This window comes from Phycodurus eques, chromosome 16 (assembly GCF_024500275.1).
Source record: "Phycodurus eques isolate BA_2022a chromosome 16, UOR_Pequ_1.1, whole genome shotgun sequence".
In the NCBI taxonomy this organism is placed as follows: Eukaryota; Metazoa; Chordata; class Actinopteri; order Syngnathiformes; family Syngnathidae; genus Phycodurus; species Phycodurus eques.
The window spans coordinates 10,093,931-10,116,121 of record NC_084540.1 but is presented as its reverse complement, the minus strand read 5'-3'; the positions used below and the strand labels follow the sequence as shown (position 1 = coordinate 10,116,121).

Sequence of the window (22,191 nt, the reverse complement as noted above, 5' to 3'; positions counted from 1 at the left end):
ACAGTGGGCCAAAACTGAAAGCACACCTTAGGTAGGATAAACATTTATTGAATAAAACAAAAACAAATTTAACATAAGTAATAATCGAGACAGACCGTATACAATATATTTCCCAAAAAATGTAACTTAAACTTAAAAAGAACAAAATATTTTCGCTAGAAATTCAACAAAATATAAATATGATGCAAAAAAACTGAAAATACAAAGAAACGTTGTGCTTTTCAGTAAATGTTAAAATGATAATACATGTCTTTGCTCTTATGCTATTTTGTCATAGCTGGATAATTGGAATCTTTTCATTCTCAGGCTGTACTATCGTATTAAAAGTACGTGAACATACGTCAAGCAATCCGTGAATGAACGTTCTCTCCCGAGCATCGGTGATGACCACCACACGTTTTTCCTTATTTTATTATTTTTCTCCCCATTTAATAAATTTGCGCAATCTAGTTTTGTTGTCGTCGCCAAGGTAACGAGTGTATCCGGTGATGTTTGATTTGAGAAGATAAAGCCAAGTGTTGGTAAAAGACGGGATGCAGTGGTATTGGTATACAAGATTTTATTGCGGTAGTCTGACATCTGACAAATTTGTCTTGTAGTCTGATCCAGGCATTACGTGTTGTCTGTCTGAGGCACGGCAAAAAAGTCCCACACCGCCGCATGTTTTTTCACTGACAAGATTGAAATAAAACTTTATTGCTTGTCAGATAGTTACAGTACTACATCACAAGACACGTGACAAGGCTAAAAATAAACTAGCTTTTGGATCCGGACACGACGGCGACGTGGAGTCAATGTCTTTCGCGGAGCCGATCAATGACCTCATTGATCATATCGGTGAATTATCAATCAGCCCTTCAGCATAAAATGCTAATTACCGGCCGATGCCGATCGGTGTAAAGTCTACACAAAATGCAAAAACATTTCCAACATACCTGGACGCAGCATGTTCAATTGACTCTCCTTTATCTGCATGGTCTCTGAAGGTCTTCTCATGCTTCGTCTCAAAATGCTGCTTAACACTTGACATTTGGCACACAACATTCTCACAACATGAATTGCACACTGCATGTTTTTTCAAAAATCTCTCGTGTCAATGAAGACTTGAATGCCGTAGTTTTTGCCTTTTTAGCAGCCGGCGCTGCAGTTGTTAACATCTGTAATACACGGGTCTTTGGGAATGTGGGCAGGACCGCGGCTACAGTGCTACGGGGATTGTGGGCGGGAGCTGTCACTCAACCCCAATAAATCATGCCACACATAAATCGAAGATCGTCATAACGCCAAACGTGCCAGTGTGTATGCCACGGGTGCCAAAGGTTGCTTACCCCAGCTCTAGATTATGCTACAAGTTGATGAAATAGATAACGTTTCCTCAGAATTGTCTGATAACATCATGGATGGCAATAATTGTCAAATATAAGTTACCTAAAATACAGCCTGCATGTTAACAAAAAAAGCAAAACATTAATTTCTGTTGTTTTGGGAATTAAAAAATAGAAGGTACAAGATTTGTATTGCACAGTGGGAAATAATTTTTTGAAAGAAATATATTAATAACATCAAGTGTCAGTGTGGCCATGACCTTAGAATGTACTGTTCTTGACTTATTGTTTCAGTTTTTAAAATATTCACTTTTTAACGCCGCTTCTATCTACATTTTCCCACACAGGGCATCTACAGCTGTATTCATGGTGTTCAGATTGAAGAGAAAAGCAGCTCAGCATTGAACTCCCCATCAGCTACCATGAACAACACTCATTCCAACATCTTGCGCCTCTTACGCACTGCCAAGAACATGGCCTCTGGGGTGAACGGCTCGCCGCACAGCGCTCTTGACTTCATTCGACGCGAATCTTCCGTTTATGACATCTCGGAACACAGACGCAGCCTGGCAGGCCACTCGGACTGCAAGCCACCTTACTTATCAGAAGATAACATGTTCAGTGACTACATCAGTGAGGTGGAGAGGACGTTTGGCAACGTCCACATGAAAGACAGTAATCTGTACCAGGACCACTACCTGCACCATCATGGTTCCACACTTGGGCTCAGTGGACCACCTCCCAACAGGCCCCATAGTTTGGGCAGTGCCAGTTCCCTGGAGGGTGGCATGTTTGACTGTGACAGCCTCGGAGGCGGGGTACCACCTATTTTCACCACTCAGCCCTGCTCAGCACTGACCCACAGAAACATGAGCAAGTTTGACCTTCTGTCTGGACAAACTCCACCCACTGGCCAAGGCTTTCAGAGTGGCCTGCCTGACTTGTATGGGAAGTTTTCTTTCAAGGGAGGTGCCTCAAGTTCCACCTACATCCCTGGGCCTAGTTACTGTGGAGGAAGAGGGGATGACGATGGGAATATACGATCTGATGTCTCTGATATTTCCACACACACAGTAACCTATGGGAACCTGGAAGGTAATGCAAAGAAGCGCAAACAATACCGTGATAGCCTGAAAAAGAGGCCAGCCTCTGCTAAGTCCAGACGGGAGCTGGATGAGATTGAGCTGGGCTACAGGAGAAAACCTTACCACATCAGCCACCACCACTACCACAACCATCGCTCTGCCTCACCACCACTTTTGCCATCTGAACGTAAGCGAGGGGGAGGAGTAAATAATGACACAAACTATCTCTTCAGAGAAAAGGAGAGCGTTAGGGACTTTTATTTGGACCAGTTCCGCCCAAAAGAGGGTGTCCCTCAGTGGGAACATGTAGATTTGACCGAGGCCCCAGGGAACAGAGATAGTGGAGTACCAACTTGCACTTCTCTGGTTCCGGTGGAGGACTTTCTCAAGAGCAAGCCCAAAAAGTCTGACTCCAAAAGTGTCGGAGGTTCCGGCTTGGCAGGAGGTGATTGGGAGTGCAGGAACTGTCGGTCTGGAGGAGGAGTGAAGCAGATGTCCATGCATGGAGCAGGGGTTGGTGGTGGGTATGGTGGTGGTATAAGCTGTGGGTCCTCAGGGGGTGGAGGAAGCAGTCGCCCCAGCTCTGCAACCTGTATGCGCTGTGAGGGCTGTAAAAAGACAGGAAACCTCTACGACATCAGTGAGGACAACAACCACCTCTTGGAACAGATTGGTGGAGGGAAAGGTGCGGGAGGAGGAGGCATGGGTGCAATCCTCCAGCCACAATCTCAAGTCCAGCAGAGGAGAAAGGGTGGAGGATTCGGCAAGCCACTCAGGCGGCAGCATTCGTATGACGCGTTTGTCGACCTTCAGAAAGATGACTCGAGCGGCATGGGGAGCATGATGGGAGGTATGGGTGGAGTCGGGGGAATGAGTGGTCCAGGTATGGGAGGAATGCTGCCACCTCCCAGAAGTGTTAGCTTGAAGGAGAAGGAGCGCTACATGGAGGGCACCAGCCCCTTTGCACACATATTTGAGCGTCACGGTGGCTCTGAGAGAGAGAGGGAAAGAGACAGGGACCCTTCGTTTTATGGAGGTGAGGGCCGGTTCGGGGGCCTGTTCAGAGGAGGCGAGGGTCTCCATCGTCGCTCGGTAGGAGAGAGAGACTTGAGAGACAGGGATAGGTCCCTGATGGAAGGTGGAGGCGGGGCAGGATTCTCTTTATCCAAATCTCTTTATCCTGACCGTGTTAACCAGAACCCCTTTATACCCACGTTTGATGATGACCAGTGTCTCATGCATGGAGCAAAACAATATTACATGAAAAAGCAGCAGCAACAGGTTGCCAAAAACAGCCGAAGTGACTTCAGGAGCCAGATGAGCACGACTTCTTATCTGCCAGCGTCTGCCACGGCCGGGGTTATGTCGAATGTGTCCCCCCGTTTCCCGAAAGAGCTCAGCCTGGGTGGGCTGAACCACCATGGCTCCATGCTAGGGGTCGGCCCACCGCGACCCTTCGATGGAAGCAACGGCCATGTCTACGAGAAACTGTCCAGCATTGAGTCGGACGTGTGAGAGATCAAGACTGGATTTGGGATTAGGAATGGAATAGAGGTGTGTAGTGTTAGGAGATCAGGGATGTTTTTAAAGACACTGTCCACACACTGCATCTCTATCCCATACAGAGACAGGAATTTAAGGTGAGCTAGGTGAGAGCCAAGTGTGGTGTCAGAAGTCGGATGCAAACTTGAGTAACAGAAAAATCTATATTTTGCAAACAAATCTAGGTAAAAAGAACATCAGGACACCTTCATGAGGTGGGGGAATGTGACCCCTCTCACAAATTGCCAAAGCTACTCTACTTTTATGACAGTCACTTAACACGGCCCCGTCAACCTGGAAAATGCACTCAACTCAAGCCTCGCCTTTCATCCACCAGTGAAGCCGGAGTCAACACACCCGGTCATTTATCGCTCATCTTGATTTGATATCGGACGTGTGATCCTGGTGAGATTTGACGGCCCGCTGAGCGCTTACAAGGGAAGACTGCAAGATTGGAGGGCGGCGCGAGCAGCCCATCTGGGCCCGTGTCGTCTCGGAAAGAAGACATTGTCGCGTTGCCAGAGTGGCAACACGGATGACTTCTCCCTGCCACCCTCTCTGGAGGGATCTGCTCATCTCTCCATCTTGAACTTGTCCCACTCTTCTTCCCTTTCTTCTTCTTCCTGACACCAAAAGATTTGTTTGATATGAGAAATACAATCAAGACATATGACATATTATCTTCTAGAAAGAAAAAAAAACAGGGTCCAAGATCAACAATAATATTAATAACATTGTGAATAACAAAACTGATTGCGATAACATTGCTTGTAATATCATTCTTTTGTTTTGTTTTTTATTATTATTACTTTATGTTCACTTGGTATGATAGTCCATCCCTGTTTTAAGTACTGGCTGGTTGTTTAACCTACAAGCCAGAAAGACTGAACTCTTTAGTTGTCTGTAGGATATTTGACTTCATATGAGTACAGTACATACATATAGTTTCTCCTTACGGAAACAGGATCTGAAAGACTTGTACTTGAACATTTCAAGATCACTCAAGTCAAGTGCATAGAGACTTGTCGTGCGTGTTTCGTCAGAGCCTGAGAGCTGCAGATGCTGAGAGAAAAGGACGTGCCTTAATGGTCTCCAATGGAAGTGTCCTCCTGTTCACATGGTCATGCAGCGGCGCCAATACTTGGTGTGCTCTTCACGTTCGTGAGCCAAAACTGCAGTAAAAAATTTACAAGCGGCTAGAGATGCTGCCTGGCAGTGGTTTAGATACAAGACGCTGCAGAGTTTTATAACTTCGTAAAAATGATTTTATGAACCTGTATGCCAGTTCTATTCAGGATGTCCCACACTGTCTTGGAGTGACCCACTTCACAGCACGGCAGCCTTCGACTTAGCTTCTTTTTGATTCAGGTTACATGATTATAGTCACCACCTGTTTGGCCTCTCACTAGTGTCACATGTGACAACATCTCGCGTGTCTGTGGTCTTGGAGGCAAATTGAACTTTGTGCAACGTGCACAAAAAGGGGAGAATGTTGCCCTGTGACAATGATAGTCATAATATCTTGAGCAGAGGAGTATGTCTATTTGAGATAGGCCGCTGAGGTATCAGCGTTGACCGATGTGGCTAGTTTTTGTTGTTTTTTTTTAAGCTGGCGAAGCCTCATAATTGCACAGGACCTTTACCTAGTGGAGGTTCAGGCACTCAGTAGACATGCCTTATCGTCCCATCACAACCCTCCCACCTTTCACAGGCGCTGTCTGCTAATGACTCATCATCTAACTGTACAGAATTTAAAAAAAAAAAAAAAAAAAAAAAAAAGAATAGCCTCTATTAGCTCTTTAAAGGTTTGATCTTCAATTAGCTGGTGGTGTCAGAAGTTCAAGGGCTGCAAGAGATTGCGCAGGAGTGCTCAGCCAAGATTGGAGCCGCTGGAGTGCGCGGCGTGCCGACATCTATCTTGTAACCTCATCTAAATGCACCACTGTTATAGGTGCGTGTGTGTTGCGTGAGTGATGATGCAAGTCACAATTAAATGATAACAGCAGTTGTTTTTTTTCCACAGACCTGCTGATTACTATTCATAAATTCACAGATAAAAATGTAATCATGAGATTGATAGAGTTAGCCTTAAATCAAAACACCTCCCATAACAACCACGACTCCGGATAAATAGACTGGGATCTCTGGAATTTTTATATGTGCACATTTTCAGACCAACCAATAATCGAGAAGCAAGAAGGAATATTGGAAACGGCATGGAAATAAGAAACACTTGGGTGATGGCATTAAGTTGGCATTAGTATGTTAAGCTTTTACTTGTAAATAGTATATTCAAAACCTCTTTTCACTTTGTACAGTAAACAGACAGACAGGATGTAACTTTTGACGTTTTACAGCAATTTAAGAACTCAACTCATTAAAAAAATACATGGACAAAAAATGTGCAGCGTATAATAAGACACCAATATTACTCATCTTAAGTGATGTAATTCAACCTCTTTTTTACTCATGTTGCGATAGTTTACCAATCAGTATATGGATTATGTTAAGGCTTATACTTTTTCTTATTTTCATTCAAGTGTTTGATAAATTGATAATTTACCGTCGGTGTAGATGTTTGGTGATATAAAAGGGAGGCAATTTAGTTTTAGGTCTTTAAGTTTCCCTTGAATTGTGTTAAGATTCTCTCTTTTTAAGGTGAGCTGGACTTTTCATGCTTTTTCAAGCTCCATTCAAGTATCAACACATTTATGTAATACAATGTGGGTATGATATTTGCAGATAGAAGCAGCATATCGTGCGCTTTCATTTTAGGCAGCAATCCTTGTTCAAATCTTCTGACATCATCGTGTTTTGTTTTGGGGTTTCTTTTTCTTTTTTTTTTTTTTTTTTTTTTTTTAACTGGGCTTTAAAGGTGATTGCACACAGAATTTAGAGCCATCGTGAGCCCGGCCTATCCTGTTCCCTTTTTATCATTGGGATAGACATCACTGTGGTAAAGAAAGATGTATGTACATAAATGTGTGTATGTGTGTAGAACACACAAGTGCACACTGGACACTTTCCAGTGTTGATGCTGTTAACATTGCTGAGAATTTCCGCACAATAATGTGGAAAAGATCTTTGAGAGAATTCAGTTGGAACTGAAATGCATTGGTGCAACCCCTTATCAAAAGTGAAGCATTTACTCATTTGGAACATTTGCTTGAGGGATGTCAACGGTTGATTTATTTTAGCTCAGGTTAGTAAACTGACACTATTAACTCACATGCATCGGATTCTTGTTTTGTTTGTGTATGAAAAGATAACTATACTTTGTCATTTGCTTTATACATGCATTTTGGCACTGATTAGTCCCTCCTTAAACCTGAGATTGGATTCGGTCCATTTTTCAATTCCTCTCCAGCTGCTTTCCACTCCCAAGACTTGACTAATGAATAGAAAACACATACATGGGCTTTGCATGCTGTTGTGCGCAAAAGTCTTAGACCACCATTAGATTTGTTGTTTTCATAGTTCTATAATGAGCATATATAACTAAAATGTCATACAGCAAAGAGCATAGACCTCCACCGAGGCTGAACTACGTATTAACAAGAGTGCTGTCTCTCTGTTTATTGGTGAGCAGACTACTTCCTGGTTCACAGACGATGACAAACAGATGGGCAATGTCATGATTCGGGGGGGCAGGACAATTCTATTGATGTGATTGTGACTCAAACTATGAAATTGAATTCCTCTCTACAGATTCTTGCCAAACTTGAACCAATTCTTCCTTGTCCTTCGTGCCATCCCTCTGTAAAATGTTGTTGAAATTGGTTTCGTATTTTGTGCATAATCATGCCAACTGTATTCGTCCTACTATTTACTTTTATTTTACAGTGGTACCTCCAAACATTCCCTAAGGCTGGTCGACCTGCAGTTGTTGTTTTTTCCGCAATAATCTTTTCCTTAGAGGACAATTATTATTTGAAAACATATTCAAACCATTGCCATCTTCAAGCCCGTACGGATTGTGCAGGCAATGTGTTGTGTCATTTTAATTGTTAACTGTTAACTTTAAATGGAAGTTAACCACTGTCAATAATTATGTTGAAAGAATAATCTTTGATGCAAGGGGGGAAGTCGCCTCGCATATACACAAGTCACTTTGCAGTTGACATGTAATTCATTCCATTCTTTTTCTTCGATTGTTCTTTTATGATCGTTAACTTGAGCCTACTGCGATTGGCTGGCAACCAGTTCAGGGTGTACCCCGCCTCCTGCCCGACGATAGCTGGGATTGGCTCCAGCACTCCCGCGACCCTTGTGAGGAGAAGCGGCTCAGAAAATGGACGGATGGATGGAACTTGAGCCGACACACACACACACACACACACAATTGACCGCGCTTCATTAATTTGTACGTGAGACCAAACTGCCTTGACGCTGCCTTCCCTGACTGCGGAGACACACGAGTCAAGTCTCGCGAGATTCACTTATACAAGTTGAGAGCCATATTTTTCCAGACTTTTCATTTAATTCCAAATATGTGATATTCAAACAACAAACCTGGTGGTGGCCTAAGATGTTTCCACAGTACAGTGCATTTATTCTCCTTATTTCCAGTATGATCAAACATAGTCACCTTAGTGCCGTTGCCATGGAAGGTTAGTGAGTGCTTGTTTACGGCTATTGTTTGGGAAGTCCAGAAGCATGCACACACTATCATTGAGCACTTCTGTTCTGCTGCCAGCAAGTGCCAGTTGGACAGTGAGCAAGCTGCCTCGTCACAAGGTTTTGTTTCCCTTCTGCCCAAATTGGTCTCGGCCTTGCTTCTCTGCGCACACGCATGCCACAACACATTTGTTTAGATGGTTCATGTTGAGAAAAACACTGTGTCAATTTTTCTTTTTTTTTTTTTTTTACAACCCAAGGTTGAACTAGGTTTGAGTTACTGGAACATCCTGGAACTGGAGGATATAAATATCACCCCCAGCTGGCATCATGACAGGCATCAGTGAAAATATGTTTTTGGATGGACTGTTCTTTATGATCTTTGTAATCAGTATTTGTAAAAGAACATTGGTTTTTAGCACTTGATTTGATCACAAGCAGCCAGGAAGACTTATACTGTGACACTACATGACTCATTTGGTGGGAGATTTTGCATCATAATAAGGATAATAATAATGTTAGAATCCAAATTCTTTACAGAATATCTTTGCTAACATTTGACGTTTTGTTTGTTTGGATGTATAGTGCTACTGATTTATACTAATACATATGCATATCATTTCTATGAAACCCCCCCCCCCCCAAAAAAAAAGACTTCTCTTTAACTGTTCTCGTCCATCCTCTTCATATTAATTAGGTGACAGAAGGGGTTGCTACTAAATGTATTTCACATGGGAAGTGAGTTGACGTAGGCGCTCATTTCCATTTTAAAATACACGACCTTATTCAATTTCCTGTGGCGCTACAAAATGTAAAATATGATACTATCAATTGCATACATAATTCTACAAATACATTTTGCTCTTGGGCACTGTTTTCTCTTTTTGTGGCCCTTTTCTTTGAAATAGTACCAACTTGTTTACATCATGAGAACAAAAATTACACACACACACACACACACACACAGAAAACTATTTATTGTACAGGTTGTGTAAATACTATTAGGGAAGACAACTTTTTTTCTATGGAATCAAAGTAATCTCAATAACAAAAATGAACCATGTCACGGCAAAAACTGCAAAAATACATACATCACAATTATAAGTGCTTAATTAAATAAGACTATTCTTTCTCTTTGTACATGAACAAAATGTGTTGAGTATTAATAATAAAATGCTATAAGTTTCATGCAACTGGTGCTGAGTCTTTTTAAGCTTTTGTGTGTTATGTAATTTATTATTATTATTATTGGTATTATTTAGGGCTCGGAATCAACCTGTAAATCACACACTACTATGTAATATTCGCGTTTACAGTCATGAATGACTTCTGAATCAGAAACTACTCCCACCTGAATTATTATTATTTTTTTTTTTTATATATATAGGTTAAAATGGCTTCGTTTAACCAGGATCCCTCACTGTACCGTGGTCAAAAGTAGATTCCGGGTTGGTTTTGGGCCCGTCTCTGTGCCATAAAATGCGTAAATCTATGCTGGCTGGGACCACCTGCCTTCTTTTTAGCCAGCTAGCTCGCGTGAATCATCTGCCACACTGAGTTGAATCTTGCTCAACTGTCTCCCATTCATTCTGCCGCAGCTGCAGCTCCTCGTGCAGCTATCAGACACCTCCTTCCGCGGAGATCATCATCTCGGTGGAGACCTACATGTACAGCTATTTTAATCCGTGATCAACTGCAGGAACTACACTACTGTATAACTGCGCATATGGGCATGCACAGTAAGTCAAAATGGCATTGGCCATAAACAAAGGCTAAACATTGTGAAATATTTTGGATTTTTCAAGTAATGCGGCGCTGCAGCAGTTGTGGCTCTTGTCAGAATGATGTACAAACCCAATTCCAATGAAGTTGGAAAAAAAACAGAAATAAAAACAGAATACAATGATTTGCAAATCATGTTCAACCTATATCTAATTGAATACACTACAAAGACAAGATATTTAATGTTCAAACTGATAGACTTTACTGTTTTTAGCAAATAATCGTTAACTTCGAATTTTATGGCTGCAACACGTTCCCAAAAATCTGGGACAGGGTCATGTTTACCACTGTGTTACATCACCTTTTCTTTTAACAACATTCAATAAACGTTTGGGAACTGAGGACACTAATTGTTGAAGTTTTGTAGGTGGAATTCTTTCCCATTCTTGCTTGATGTACAGCCTCAGCTGTTCAACAGTCCGGGGTCTCCGTTGTCGTATTTTACGCTTCATAATGCGCCACACATTTTCAATGGGAGACAGGTCTGGACTGCAGGCAGACAAGTCTAGTACCCGCACTCTTTTACTACGAAGCCACGCTGTTGTAACACGAGGACAATGTGGTTTGGCATTGTCTTGCTGAAATAAGCAGGGGCGTCCACGAAAAAGACGTTGCTTAAATGGCAGCATATGTTTCTCCAAAAATGTACCTTTCAGCATTAATGGTGCCTTCACAGATGTGTAAGTTACCCACGCCATTGGCACTAACACAGCCCCATACCATCACAGATGCTGGCTTTTGAACTTTGCGTCCAAAACAGTCTGGATGGTTCTTCTCCTCTTTGGCCCGGAGGACACGACGTCGACAATTTCCAAAAACAATTCCAAATGTGGACTCGTCAGACCATAGAACACTTTTCCACTTTCCATCAGTCCATCTTAGATGAGCTCGGGTCCCGAGAAGCTGGCGGCGTTTCTGGGTGTTGTTGATAAATGGCTTTTGCTTTGCATAGTAGAGTTTCAAGTTGCACTTACGGAAGTAGCGCCGAACTGTATTTACTGACATTGGTTTTCTGAAGTGTTCCTGAGCCCATGTGGTGATATCCTTTCCACATTGATGTCGGTTTTTGATGCAGTCCCGCCTGAGGGATCGAAGGTCACGGGCATTCAATGTTGGTTTTCGGCCTTGCCGCTTACATGCAGTGATTTCTCCAGATTCTCTGAACCTTTTGATGATGTTGTGGACCGTAGATGATGAAATCCCTAAATTCCTTGCAATTGTACGTTGAGGAACTTTGTCCTTAAACTGTTCGACTATTTTCTCACGCACTTGTTCACAAAGAGGTGAACCTCGCCCCATCTTTGCTTGTGAACGACTGAGCAATTCAGGGAAGCTCCTTTTATACCCAATCATGGCACCCACCTGTTCCCAATTAGCCTGTTCACCTGTGGGATGTTCCAAACAGGTGTTTGATGAGCATTCCTCAATTTTCTCAGTCTTTTTTGCCACCTGTCCCATCTTTTTTTGGAATGTGTTGCAGCCATAAAATTCGAAGTTAATGATTGTTTGCTTAAAAACAATGTTTATCAGTTTGTCTGTGTAGTGTATTCAATTAAATATAGGTTGAACATGATTTGCAAATGATTGTATTCGGTTTTTATTTATGTTTAACACAACGTCCCAACTTCATTGGAATTTGGGTTGTAGGATGATATCCTCTGCGATTGGCTGGCAACCAGTTCAGGGTGTACCCCGCCTCCTGCCCGATGACAGCTGGGATAGGCTCCAGCACGTCCGCGACCCTAGTGAGGAGAAGCGGCTCAGAAAATGGATGGATGGATGGATGATATCCTAAGAGTCGTTCTAATTCAAATCTGAAAATTCTCAGCACCCAATTCGTGAATAGCCCTAGTAGTATGATTATTGGTGTTTTGTTTTTATTGCACTAGCAGGTGACCAGAGGAGTGGTGTGCTGCAGAAACAGGGGCCATATGGTGGAGCGGGTGGGTCTGAGTCTATCCCCTCCACCATCCCCACTGCTGCTGGCACTCCACAAAGCTTTGTGTGATGCCATCCAAGCCCCTCAGGGTGCTCTCATGCTGCTCTCTCCTTCTCCTTGCACAGCAACACTCGAGTAGTCCTGCCCCCTACCTTATCAAAACAAGAATGAGGATGTCTTTCACACGGAGGACTTGCCGAATAAAACAATGCATAATTATGATCTAAGGTCAGGTTGACAAGTTGTAAAATCAGGAGGATGACAGTCAATAAAGGAAACCTTCCTGTGTCATCCACATGGCATTGAGAAGGGCGTTTATCTCAAATCAGTCGCCTGTGTTATTCTGTTGCCACAAGTGTCATGTATTTCACTTGTAGCCAGCAGGTCTGCTGTGCAAATGTATTTAAATGTTTGAATAATAAGCAGGATGCGCCATAAAGAACACAAGCCAAATCAAAGGTGACTACTGTATGAAGTCCTTTTTATTTTTCATAAAACAATTTGCAGGAATAACCTGGCTATATGGCGTTGTATGTCTTTGTGCCTGTAAAAACACCAGATGTTCATTAGTCATGTTTGAAGCTTAGCGAATATTCAAAGTATGAGTAATTAGCTGTTTTCGTGATGCTGCTTTGACCTCATGCCATTTTAAATCCACCTCAAGTCAAAAACCCAAATCACGAAGCAGATGAGACTGCACATTTCACGCCGAAGATGCTCTGGCATTGGGCGTTCTGAAATAGCCACTCAGTGTGCGTGCAAGAAGAATTGTCCTCCATTCAATTCCCGCTTGCATGATGAGCGCATAAACATTTGCTCCGTTCTCTAGTTCCTGTGCTGCTTTTGAAAATATAATCACCTCTGAGGGGTCAAAAGTGAGTGTGTACAAATTTTTACAGCATTCCATTCCAAACCTTTTACATGTCACTAGAAAACTTAAAATATGTCCTTGCGCCTATAAAAGGAATATCTACAGTAAGTTCAACATAACTATTTGCTAATTCACCCTCCGAAATGTTGTCATGCGAGAATCCTCCACAGGGAAGCTGGTCTGGAGGCTCTAATTGCTGCCAAACTGTCCTGTAAAGTCCATCCATTCATTTTCTGTAGCGCTTATCTTCAGTAGGTTCGCGGGCTTGTTGGAGCCTATCCCAGCTATCTTCGGGCAGAAGGCTGGGGTACACCCTGAACTGGTCGTCAGCCAGGCGCAGGGCACAAATAAACATACAACCATTCGCTCGCACATTCACACCGGAGGGGAATTTAGAGTTTACCCGTGCAGATTTTCTGGAGAGCTGTCACGACCGACTTCAGGAGGTTTTTCAGTCGACACTAATGTGATCAAATTGGAGTTGACGTCAATAAGTCGATGATGGCATCCTTGATATTCTTTCAGTGAAGTCAAAAGAATTAAAATAAAATACAGAACATGTATTTTGCTTTGCAATCATCTACATTCACCAGCGATGGACAGCTGAATTTATGCAGAACATACACTTTTGAACACAAAAGGCTGGGCAAAGGATCATTTGCTTTCACATGATCGTTTTTGTCCAGCCAGAGAAACCAAAAATCCTCTTGCACCGTGTGCTTGCTGCTGGGACAGCCAGATAACTTTTGCACAAGTCGGCCAAACGGCGAAACCTGTGATATTCGCCACGTTCGGTTTCTCCAACGTGGTGTGACCAGTCTGATGGTTTGCGAAGCAGTTAAATATCTCAAGAAAAAGGAGCATACCCCTGCTGTGGGTGCAGTCTACGCTACACTAATTTACCCCATAGGGCAAATTATGGAACTCCAAAGTAACTGTGTGTACTTTAGAAAGGTGTTGAAGTGAATGAAGTACAAAAGCAGTATGTTTGAGGGCACCAAACTAAGAGTTAAAGCTAAAAGTTCACTTTGCTTCTATTTCTTTTTTGTACTTTCTGGGAGGCTGGATACCCTGTTGGCCCCATACTGCCGCTCACAGGTCAATCGTGGTACTACACCAGACTTTGCGTTTGGGGGGGAGGAGACTTGTGACTAATGGCGTTTCAATTTAGTTCATCTATACATTCTCTGTACCGCTCATCCTCACTAGGGTAGCGGGTATGCCGGAGCCTATCCCGGCCGGCTGACTTTGAGCGAGAGGTGGGGTACGCCCTGAACTGGTCGCCAGCCAATCGCAGGGCACAAATGAACAAACAACCATTCATACTCACATTTACACCTACTGGCAATTTAAAGTCTTCAATTAACCTACCAAAATTAGAATTGCAACCAGAATCCTCTTTATTGCCAATTATGTCAAAAACACACAAGGAATTGGTCTCCGATAGTTGGAGCCGCTCTCGTAGGTCAATAGGCAGTATGTTTTCGGGATGTGTGAGGAAACCGCAGTACCGGGGCAAAACCCACGCAGGCACAACATGCAAACTCCACACAGGGAGGCTGGAGCCAGGATTTTAACCTTTGACGTCAGAACTGCCAAAGGGCTGTACTAACGAGTCGGCCACTGTGCCACCTTAATTTGTTTTAATGGGTTTGTTTATGTTACTTTTATAAGTAAAAGGTGTACTGTGTATTGTTTTTTTCTTTTCAAATCGTTTTCAAACACGAAACAAAAAAACTCAAGTTTTTTTTTTTTTTTTTTTTAAAGTCAGGGTATAACCTGTATATATATTCCATTCCACTTGACAGCTGAGTTGTTTTAGGAAATCTGTGACAATCTGCTTCTTCATTCTTAACTCCAGGGCTCTGCCAACCAACTAAGCAGTGCACCGTGAGCCTGAAGCAGCATCTTGTCGTTGTTAAAGTTGCGGCGGGCACACCACGCCGCCTTTCCGTAACTTCTTACTGTTGGAAATGGGACAGTGGCCTGGAAAAAAAATGAGGGTGTTGAGAATATCTGTTAAGGCAGGATGGTGGGAGGAGAGGGAACAAAAGACAGCAATGACTCAGTATAAGATAACCTTGATAACCTTTCATGGCCCAAACAGTGAAAAGAAATCTGTTTAGAAATGCTAACTACAAGTACTACCTGCATAATTTTATTTTCCATCCATCCATCCATTTTCTGAGCCGCTTCTCCTCACTAGGGTCGCGGGCGTGCTGGAAGCCTATCCCAGCTATCTTTGTGCGAGCAAAACAATTATAACAATAATTATGTTTTAGTGTTCGAAAAATTCTTGAGTGCAAAGTTGATTACGAGATTTCATAGGACCAAGCACAGAAATAATCCTGCATGTAAAAGCACGACTTTGATTTGATATGTTAATTGGTGAGTTGTGTTAAGAAAAATAACACAAATAAACACTTAAAAAATATACTGTATGTAATAAAGAAATATTACTTTTTAACAACCTGATTTAGTGCATACTGTATCCTTTACAGACCATCTGTTTGAATGGACCCCGACGTGTGACATGTGGAAGGCTTCCACTTTGACTAAAATGAAAATGAAGACAACAATAATAATGACTACGTTTCTAATACTTTATGGCTAAGACTAAAGACAATAAAAAGATAAAATAATAAAAACTAAAATACAATAAAAAACAAAGGATATCAATGCCTCAGTGTAAGATAACATTGATAACCTTTCATGGACCAACCATCTTTAAAACAAACAAAAATCTGCTTAGAAATGCTAACGATAAGTATTATTTGTTATTCTATTATTCATGAAATCTACTTCTTCATTCTTATCTCCAGGGCTCCGCCAAGCATCCAAGCAGTGCAACCTGAGCCTTAAGCAGCATCTTGTTGTTGTCAAAGTTGTTGTTGGCCAGGAGCTGATTTGGTTGTGTGTGCGCTAACAAAGCACACGCGTGCAGATCAAATGGCAGGTGTGAGGATGGACATGTGGATGAGTAATCAACGATTAAGACCAAACAGCTCGCAAATCACACTAATAGAATTTAGAAGGATTTTATGAGAATAAAGTCATACTATTGTGAGGGGGGGGGGTTTACCTGGAAAAAAAAGTCGTAATATTACAAGAACAAAATTATCACTATATATATATATATATATATATATATATATATATATATATAATTTTTTTTAAAATTATTATTGATATTACACGAGAGAAAAAAAAACTGGGGGAAAAAATGATTTTGATGTGCAATTTTATCCCGATTTCACATGAAGTACTTGGTTGTTGCTTTGCAGCGCCCCTCCACAAAGTTTCATAGAAAGTCAGGTATTGTTTTGTATCATCCCGCTCACAAACAAACGGCAATCAAAACAATACCTCTCGCCTTCGCTCTTTCGCACTTGCTTAAAATGAACTCACGGTTCATTAAGCGCAATCTAAGCGCTTATTTCTTTAGCCTACTTTGTTTACTGTATCCCAACAGCCATGCTTCCATTCGTTCACATCCTCAATAACACCTAAAGTGAAATAATGACTTCCTGATACTTAACACCGGACAGCACGAATTGTCACTGTTCTTTAACAAGTAATGAGTCAGTGCTAACAAAGCACACGCGTGCAGACAAAATGGCAGGTGTGAGGACGGACATGTACTCACAGATTAGGACCAAAAAGCTCACAGATCGCAACTTTCTTTTACAGCGAGAGAGCAGAGGGATGCATGGCCATAAAGAAATGGACAGATGGAGTGAGAGGACATCAGCAAAAGTGTGAGCGTGTGGCTGTGATAAAAGACAGAATGTGAAAGGGATGTGTTGAGGAGAAAGGGTTAAAGAGAGTAGAGATAGATGGTTGCCCTGACAACAGCAGCAAGCGTTTTCTTTCTTGAAGAGTCACACATAACGATACCTGTATATTCCACAATTTACCCCTGCACTTCTTTTCACGATTCTCATTCATTTATTAATTATACGGTGAATGGGGGGGAACACGGTTATGGATTTATAAGCTCTGACTTCAGCTCACCATTTGTAGTTTTTTTTTTTTTTTTTTTTTACGGTGTGTAGTCATCTGCTGAAGTTGAAAAAAAGAAATGAGCCTTTTTTAACTGCGTAAGTAGAGAAAGCACAAGTATCTGTTTTCAAATGTGAGAAGTAAAAGTAAAAAGTCGTCAGAAAACACAGTAAATAGTCGAGTAAAATACAGGTACCTGAAAAATGTTTTTACAGAAACAAAGTATTTACACTTCGTTCCTTCCCACCAGTGCTGCTGACAGTAACTAAGCCATTATTAACCAAAGTCTTTTATGTGGGTTAGTTTTGGGTTTTCATAACAGAATTTGAAAACAGAAGTCATGGAAAACAGCGACAAGAAAATATTTTTGTATACAGCTATTGTCCAATTTATGTTAACGCTATAATGTACAAATATTTTTTTCTTAAAAAAAATAATTTTCACCCAAGCCACTCGAAAGATTGCAAAATGTTGATTAAGCCTATCAGCTTCTGACACATTTTTTTATTATTAGCTATATTTTTCAATATTTATTTTTTTATATTGAGTGACTGTCCTATACATTCCCGTGCTCGATCACTCGGTGGAACTCTAAAATGATGTAGCGGAAATGACGTGTTTTACCTACAAACTGCCAGGCTCATATAATGACAGCGCGCAGGTTGACTGAGCCACAGAGAAAGGAGAAAGCATGCGGGTTGGAAGGAGGAGGGGGAGGAGGGGGAGGAGGCCGGACAAGCATTTAGCCTACGTCATATCGAAGCGCCAAAGGCTTTGTTGTAATCCTAAATTCCAGCATTAGGGGGCGCCGAAAATCGCGGCTTATCGCTTTAAGTAGGGATTTGATGAAATAAATGTTTATGAAACCAGTTAAAGTGGATAAAATAACATTTTCGGTACAGATCTTCTGGCAAAATGAGAAGAACAAATTTATTTGACAAAAAAACAATCAGTAGTCTCACTTTATTTTCTTGAGTGAGCCACATAAAAGGACCATATTTCCATTCCGCTTGACTTTTTTTTTTGGGTGACTTTTTTTGATCGCTTGACTGACTGCGAGCATTTCCTGCCGACACGCTGCTTATACGGAGGAAAAGCGGACGTGGCTGAGGACAGAATGCAGATGTAAAGGGGGACGGGTGCGTGAAGGAGGACGCTAAATCCACGCCCCTAGTACCTATATAGCGCCGGGGTGTGCATTGTGCAAAACAACATCGGTTTGGCTAATGACCCCCGAAAATGGCACCTACGAAGAGACACGCTTACGAAGCAGTATAAACTCCAAGCTATCAGTTACGCGGAGGAACGTGGGAATCGAGCAGCCGCGAGAGAATTCAAGATCAACGAATCCATGGTTCGCAAGTGGAGGAAGCAGGAAAACGAGCTTCGCCAACTCAAGAAGACGAAGCTGAATTTCCGCAGAAAAAAAAGAAAAACAAAGCGCGGAAACAAGGCGAGGTGGCCCGAGTTGGAAGACCAACTCGAGCAATGGATTAATGAGCAAAGTAGAGCCGGGAGAAGCGTCTCTACAGTCACCATCCGACTGAGTGCAATAACTTTGGGCTTGCCATCATTTTGGGAGGCTTGACGAACCGCTGGACATCCGTGTAAACAAGGGCGTTCAAGGTGAAGTGAGCGGCGTGGGAGCCATGGATGACAGATGGCGAACACAGTTTTACTAAGACTAGGAGGCAGCGCCGGGCGAGTTACGCCACAATTTGGGAATGGATTGTGCTCGGCTAAGTGTCTGCTTTCACTGTTGTTCGAGCTTTCGTAAAAGCCGGCATCATTTCTGAAGAGCCGCACGGCACGAGACTGACTTGAACCTGGCGTGTTTGAGGGAGAACTTGCCCAGCTGTTCATTTCGGATACAGAAGATGAGGACTTTGATGGATTTGTGGAGGAGGATTGATCAAAAAATAACGTGAGTACATTGTTAAATACTTCAATAAAGTACAACCCAACTCAGTTTTGCTCCCGCTGTCTTTTTAAAAACATTGTTTTAGCGTGCATGCATGCTAGCGTATGTTTGAAGCTAGCCTATGTTTTACCATGGCTGCGCCCAATAATACGGTGCGCCTTATGTATGTGTTAAATACAGAAATAGACCCCGTAACTGAGACGGCGCCTTTTAATACGGTGCGCCCTATGGTCGTGAAAATACGGTGTGTGTTTTTGAAGGGTTTTGAGTTTGACACCTTTGCTCTTCTCTATGTGTACCGTGACACATGCCAAGATTTCAGAGGCCCTCAAAGCTTATATATCAGATTCAACACAATTTCTTTAAATGGATGTATCATATTGAATGTCTCGTGAGCTTTTGTCAGTTTTCACTCGGGTGGCTCCATCTGACATTGATGGCAGCTCAGTGTTCCCGACAAAACCCTGTCAAGCGTTGTATCACTGTTGCGTATCCCCACCTGACAGCCACAGTGGGGGGGGGAGAAGAGGAGGAGGAAGAAGGAGGACGAGATCCCGTGTCTGAGGTCAGTGCCGCATCACACGAGGATCGTGTCAATAATGCTTGTGTGCATGAACTGTTAGTGTGTGGGGGGCTAGCACTCATATGCATATGCATGACATCCTCACTTATGTTTGTATGGGGTGTGGTATAGAAAGCTGTTTGAGCATTTATTTGATATCTTCGATATAAGGTCCGAGTACTCGTATGCTCTTTGTCCTCACTAGTAAGACAAATCAGCACACTTGTAGAACAACTTTTTCCACTACTTTGACATTTCTGCACACGAGTTGGACAACTTTCGCACAGTAGCAGGGCAACTACAGTGGGTACGGAAAGTATTCAGAGCCCCTCCAATGAACGTGTAGAACCATTTTAAGGATGATCAGAAGAAACCTTCCGTTGTCTAACCTCACTCCTGCGTTAAAGGGGGAGTTTCTTTAATTAGGTAATCACCACGCCCGAGGACTTGCGACGTATTTTCCGATTTTTCTCAACAACTGCATGATTAATTAGCAATATTTTTGCGTATTAGCACTTGAACAGGATACCAACTTAAACGATGAGACCCTTGCAAGTCACCCGATTCGCACGTCCATCATTTGCTGGATCGATAAAGTGGACCGATGCGTAGCTTGTCGTTGCTAAATATTTATCAACTCTGTCTGGTTTTGTCAGTAAATAAAACGGGCAGCAAATGGTTGGCGCGTCAAATTCTCGCGGCGTCGCACTATCGCAAATGTGAAGAGATCGTAAACATGGCAGCCCCCGTGGGCGATTACATGCTATGTTTTGAACAAAGTTTGTACAATAAATATTTTGTAGATTTAAGTACACAGCGTCAGATAAAGAAGATATGCACATTTAAAAATAATATGAAGGTTTTGACATGTTGGGTTTGGTTTACGTTTAAGCTGCATATAAAGGATCGCAAATTAATATTCATACAGCTTTCCATCGTGATGTATGAGTGTGCATCTTCAGCATACGAGTGTTAATGAATCTAGAAATGCAAGAGTACATAACATGTTTTCTGTATGTGCAGTTACACGTGAAGGGAGCCCACCATACACCATGGGGCAATGAAACACACTTCTTCTTCACATTCCCTCACCTGACTGATTTGAAATATGATTTCAGTGTGTCCGTTCCAGTCTTGGTTCCCTGGATGACCCCTCCCCACCCAGCACGATCCACCTCTAAAAGAGCCTCGTTGTCAATGGCGCTCATCTTTTCAGGTCGGCTGCGTTGTATGCTTAAAGCTCACCAGCCTCCTGTCCTCCACCGCCTCCTCCTTTGACTCTTTCACACTCTCCACCCTCCCTCCATTCCTCCCGGTATCCGTAGTGATGGGAGGCAGGGTTCTGTGGTTGCTAGGATACGTGGCGAGTGTGGCAGAGAGACAGCCTTGGTGTGATGAAGTTGAGAAGGCAAGGAGACGTTAGGCGAGACCTCCCCCTGCTGGCCGCTAACGACCACCGGCGAAATCAAAAATAATAATAATCACTTGCAATGAGGGGCAATGTAAATATTGGCGCTATAATTTCTATTCATTATATATTTTGGCACTATATTTTCTATAAATACATTTTGTACAGATATAGTGCCAAAAGGCAATTTGAAATGGTTTAATTAGTCGAATTCATTTTTGTAATGTTATACTGTATTTGTTTCTATTAATGTTATACATACTGTATATGCATGGTATTATATAATTTCTGTCAATTATCTATACACAACATATATAATAATAAGTACTGGTACATGCTGCTGTCCGTCATGCAGATGGCAGGGGTTCAATTTCCAGTCAGTGCCCCATGATCCAGCAAGCTCAGATGAAAATGAATGGATTGGCAGTTGCGGTCCGGGACGAGCCCTCCTCTCTCTCGAGGATCTCATCGCCCTTTCCATTCGGCTTGATAACCGACTGAGGGGGAGAGCCTGGGTGTTTGGAGGGTCCGCATATGGAAGAATCCTCCCACTCAGAGCACCACGTGCCCCCCTCCGATCAAAAGACCAGGCTCGCCGATTTGGTGAGCCAAATCTCCATTCCCACGAGCTCTCCATCTCACATGACCGTTCCCGCTTGCGTTACAGTTTCTGCCCGTATGACTGCGCAATTAATCTGCTGCCGGGGGCCCCTCGTCCTTCCAGCCGTCTCTGCAACCTTTCCCGACCTGAGAAGAAGGCAATGGAGGACTACATCCATGACTCTCTGGCTTCCGGACTCATATGACCTTCCTCTTCTCCAGTAGGGGCCGGCTTCTTTTTTGTTGAAAAGAAAGACACCACTCTCCGCCCATGTATCAACTACCGTGGTCTCAATGACCAAAAATAAATCTCCGCTTCCCCTCAGCGACCCCTTGTTTGAACCCCTCTGTGACGCCCAGATATTCACCAAGTTGGATCTACGGAACGCCTACTACCTCATCCGTATCCAAGATGGGGATGAATAGAAAACCGCTTTCAACACCCCTCTCGGACACGTCGAATACCAGGTCATGCCGTTTGGATTGACTAATGCCCCTGCTGTCTTCCAGACCTTCATTAACGACGTCCTCTGTGAT

At 42.7% G+C, this 22,191-nt stretch overlaps 1 protein-coding gene across 1 annotated transcript in view; it reads left to right on the top strand.

Annotated features, from left to right (window-relative positions):
* grin2ba (glutamate receptor, ionotropic, N-methyl D-aspartate 2B, genome duplicate a) overlaps positions 1–4,206 on the top strand; it is a 139,744-nt gene extending 135,538 nt beyond the window's left edge. The window contains exon 15 of the mRNA XM_061700278.1: positions 1,673–4,206. Within this exon, the coding sequence (XP_061556262.1) occupies positions 1,673–3,925 (2,253 nt within the window). The 3' untranslated portion in view covers positions 3,926–4,206. The remainder of the gene's footprint in view (positions 1–1,672) is intronic.
* The last annotated feature ends 17,985 nt before the right edge of the window (positions 4,207–22,191 follow it).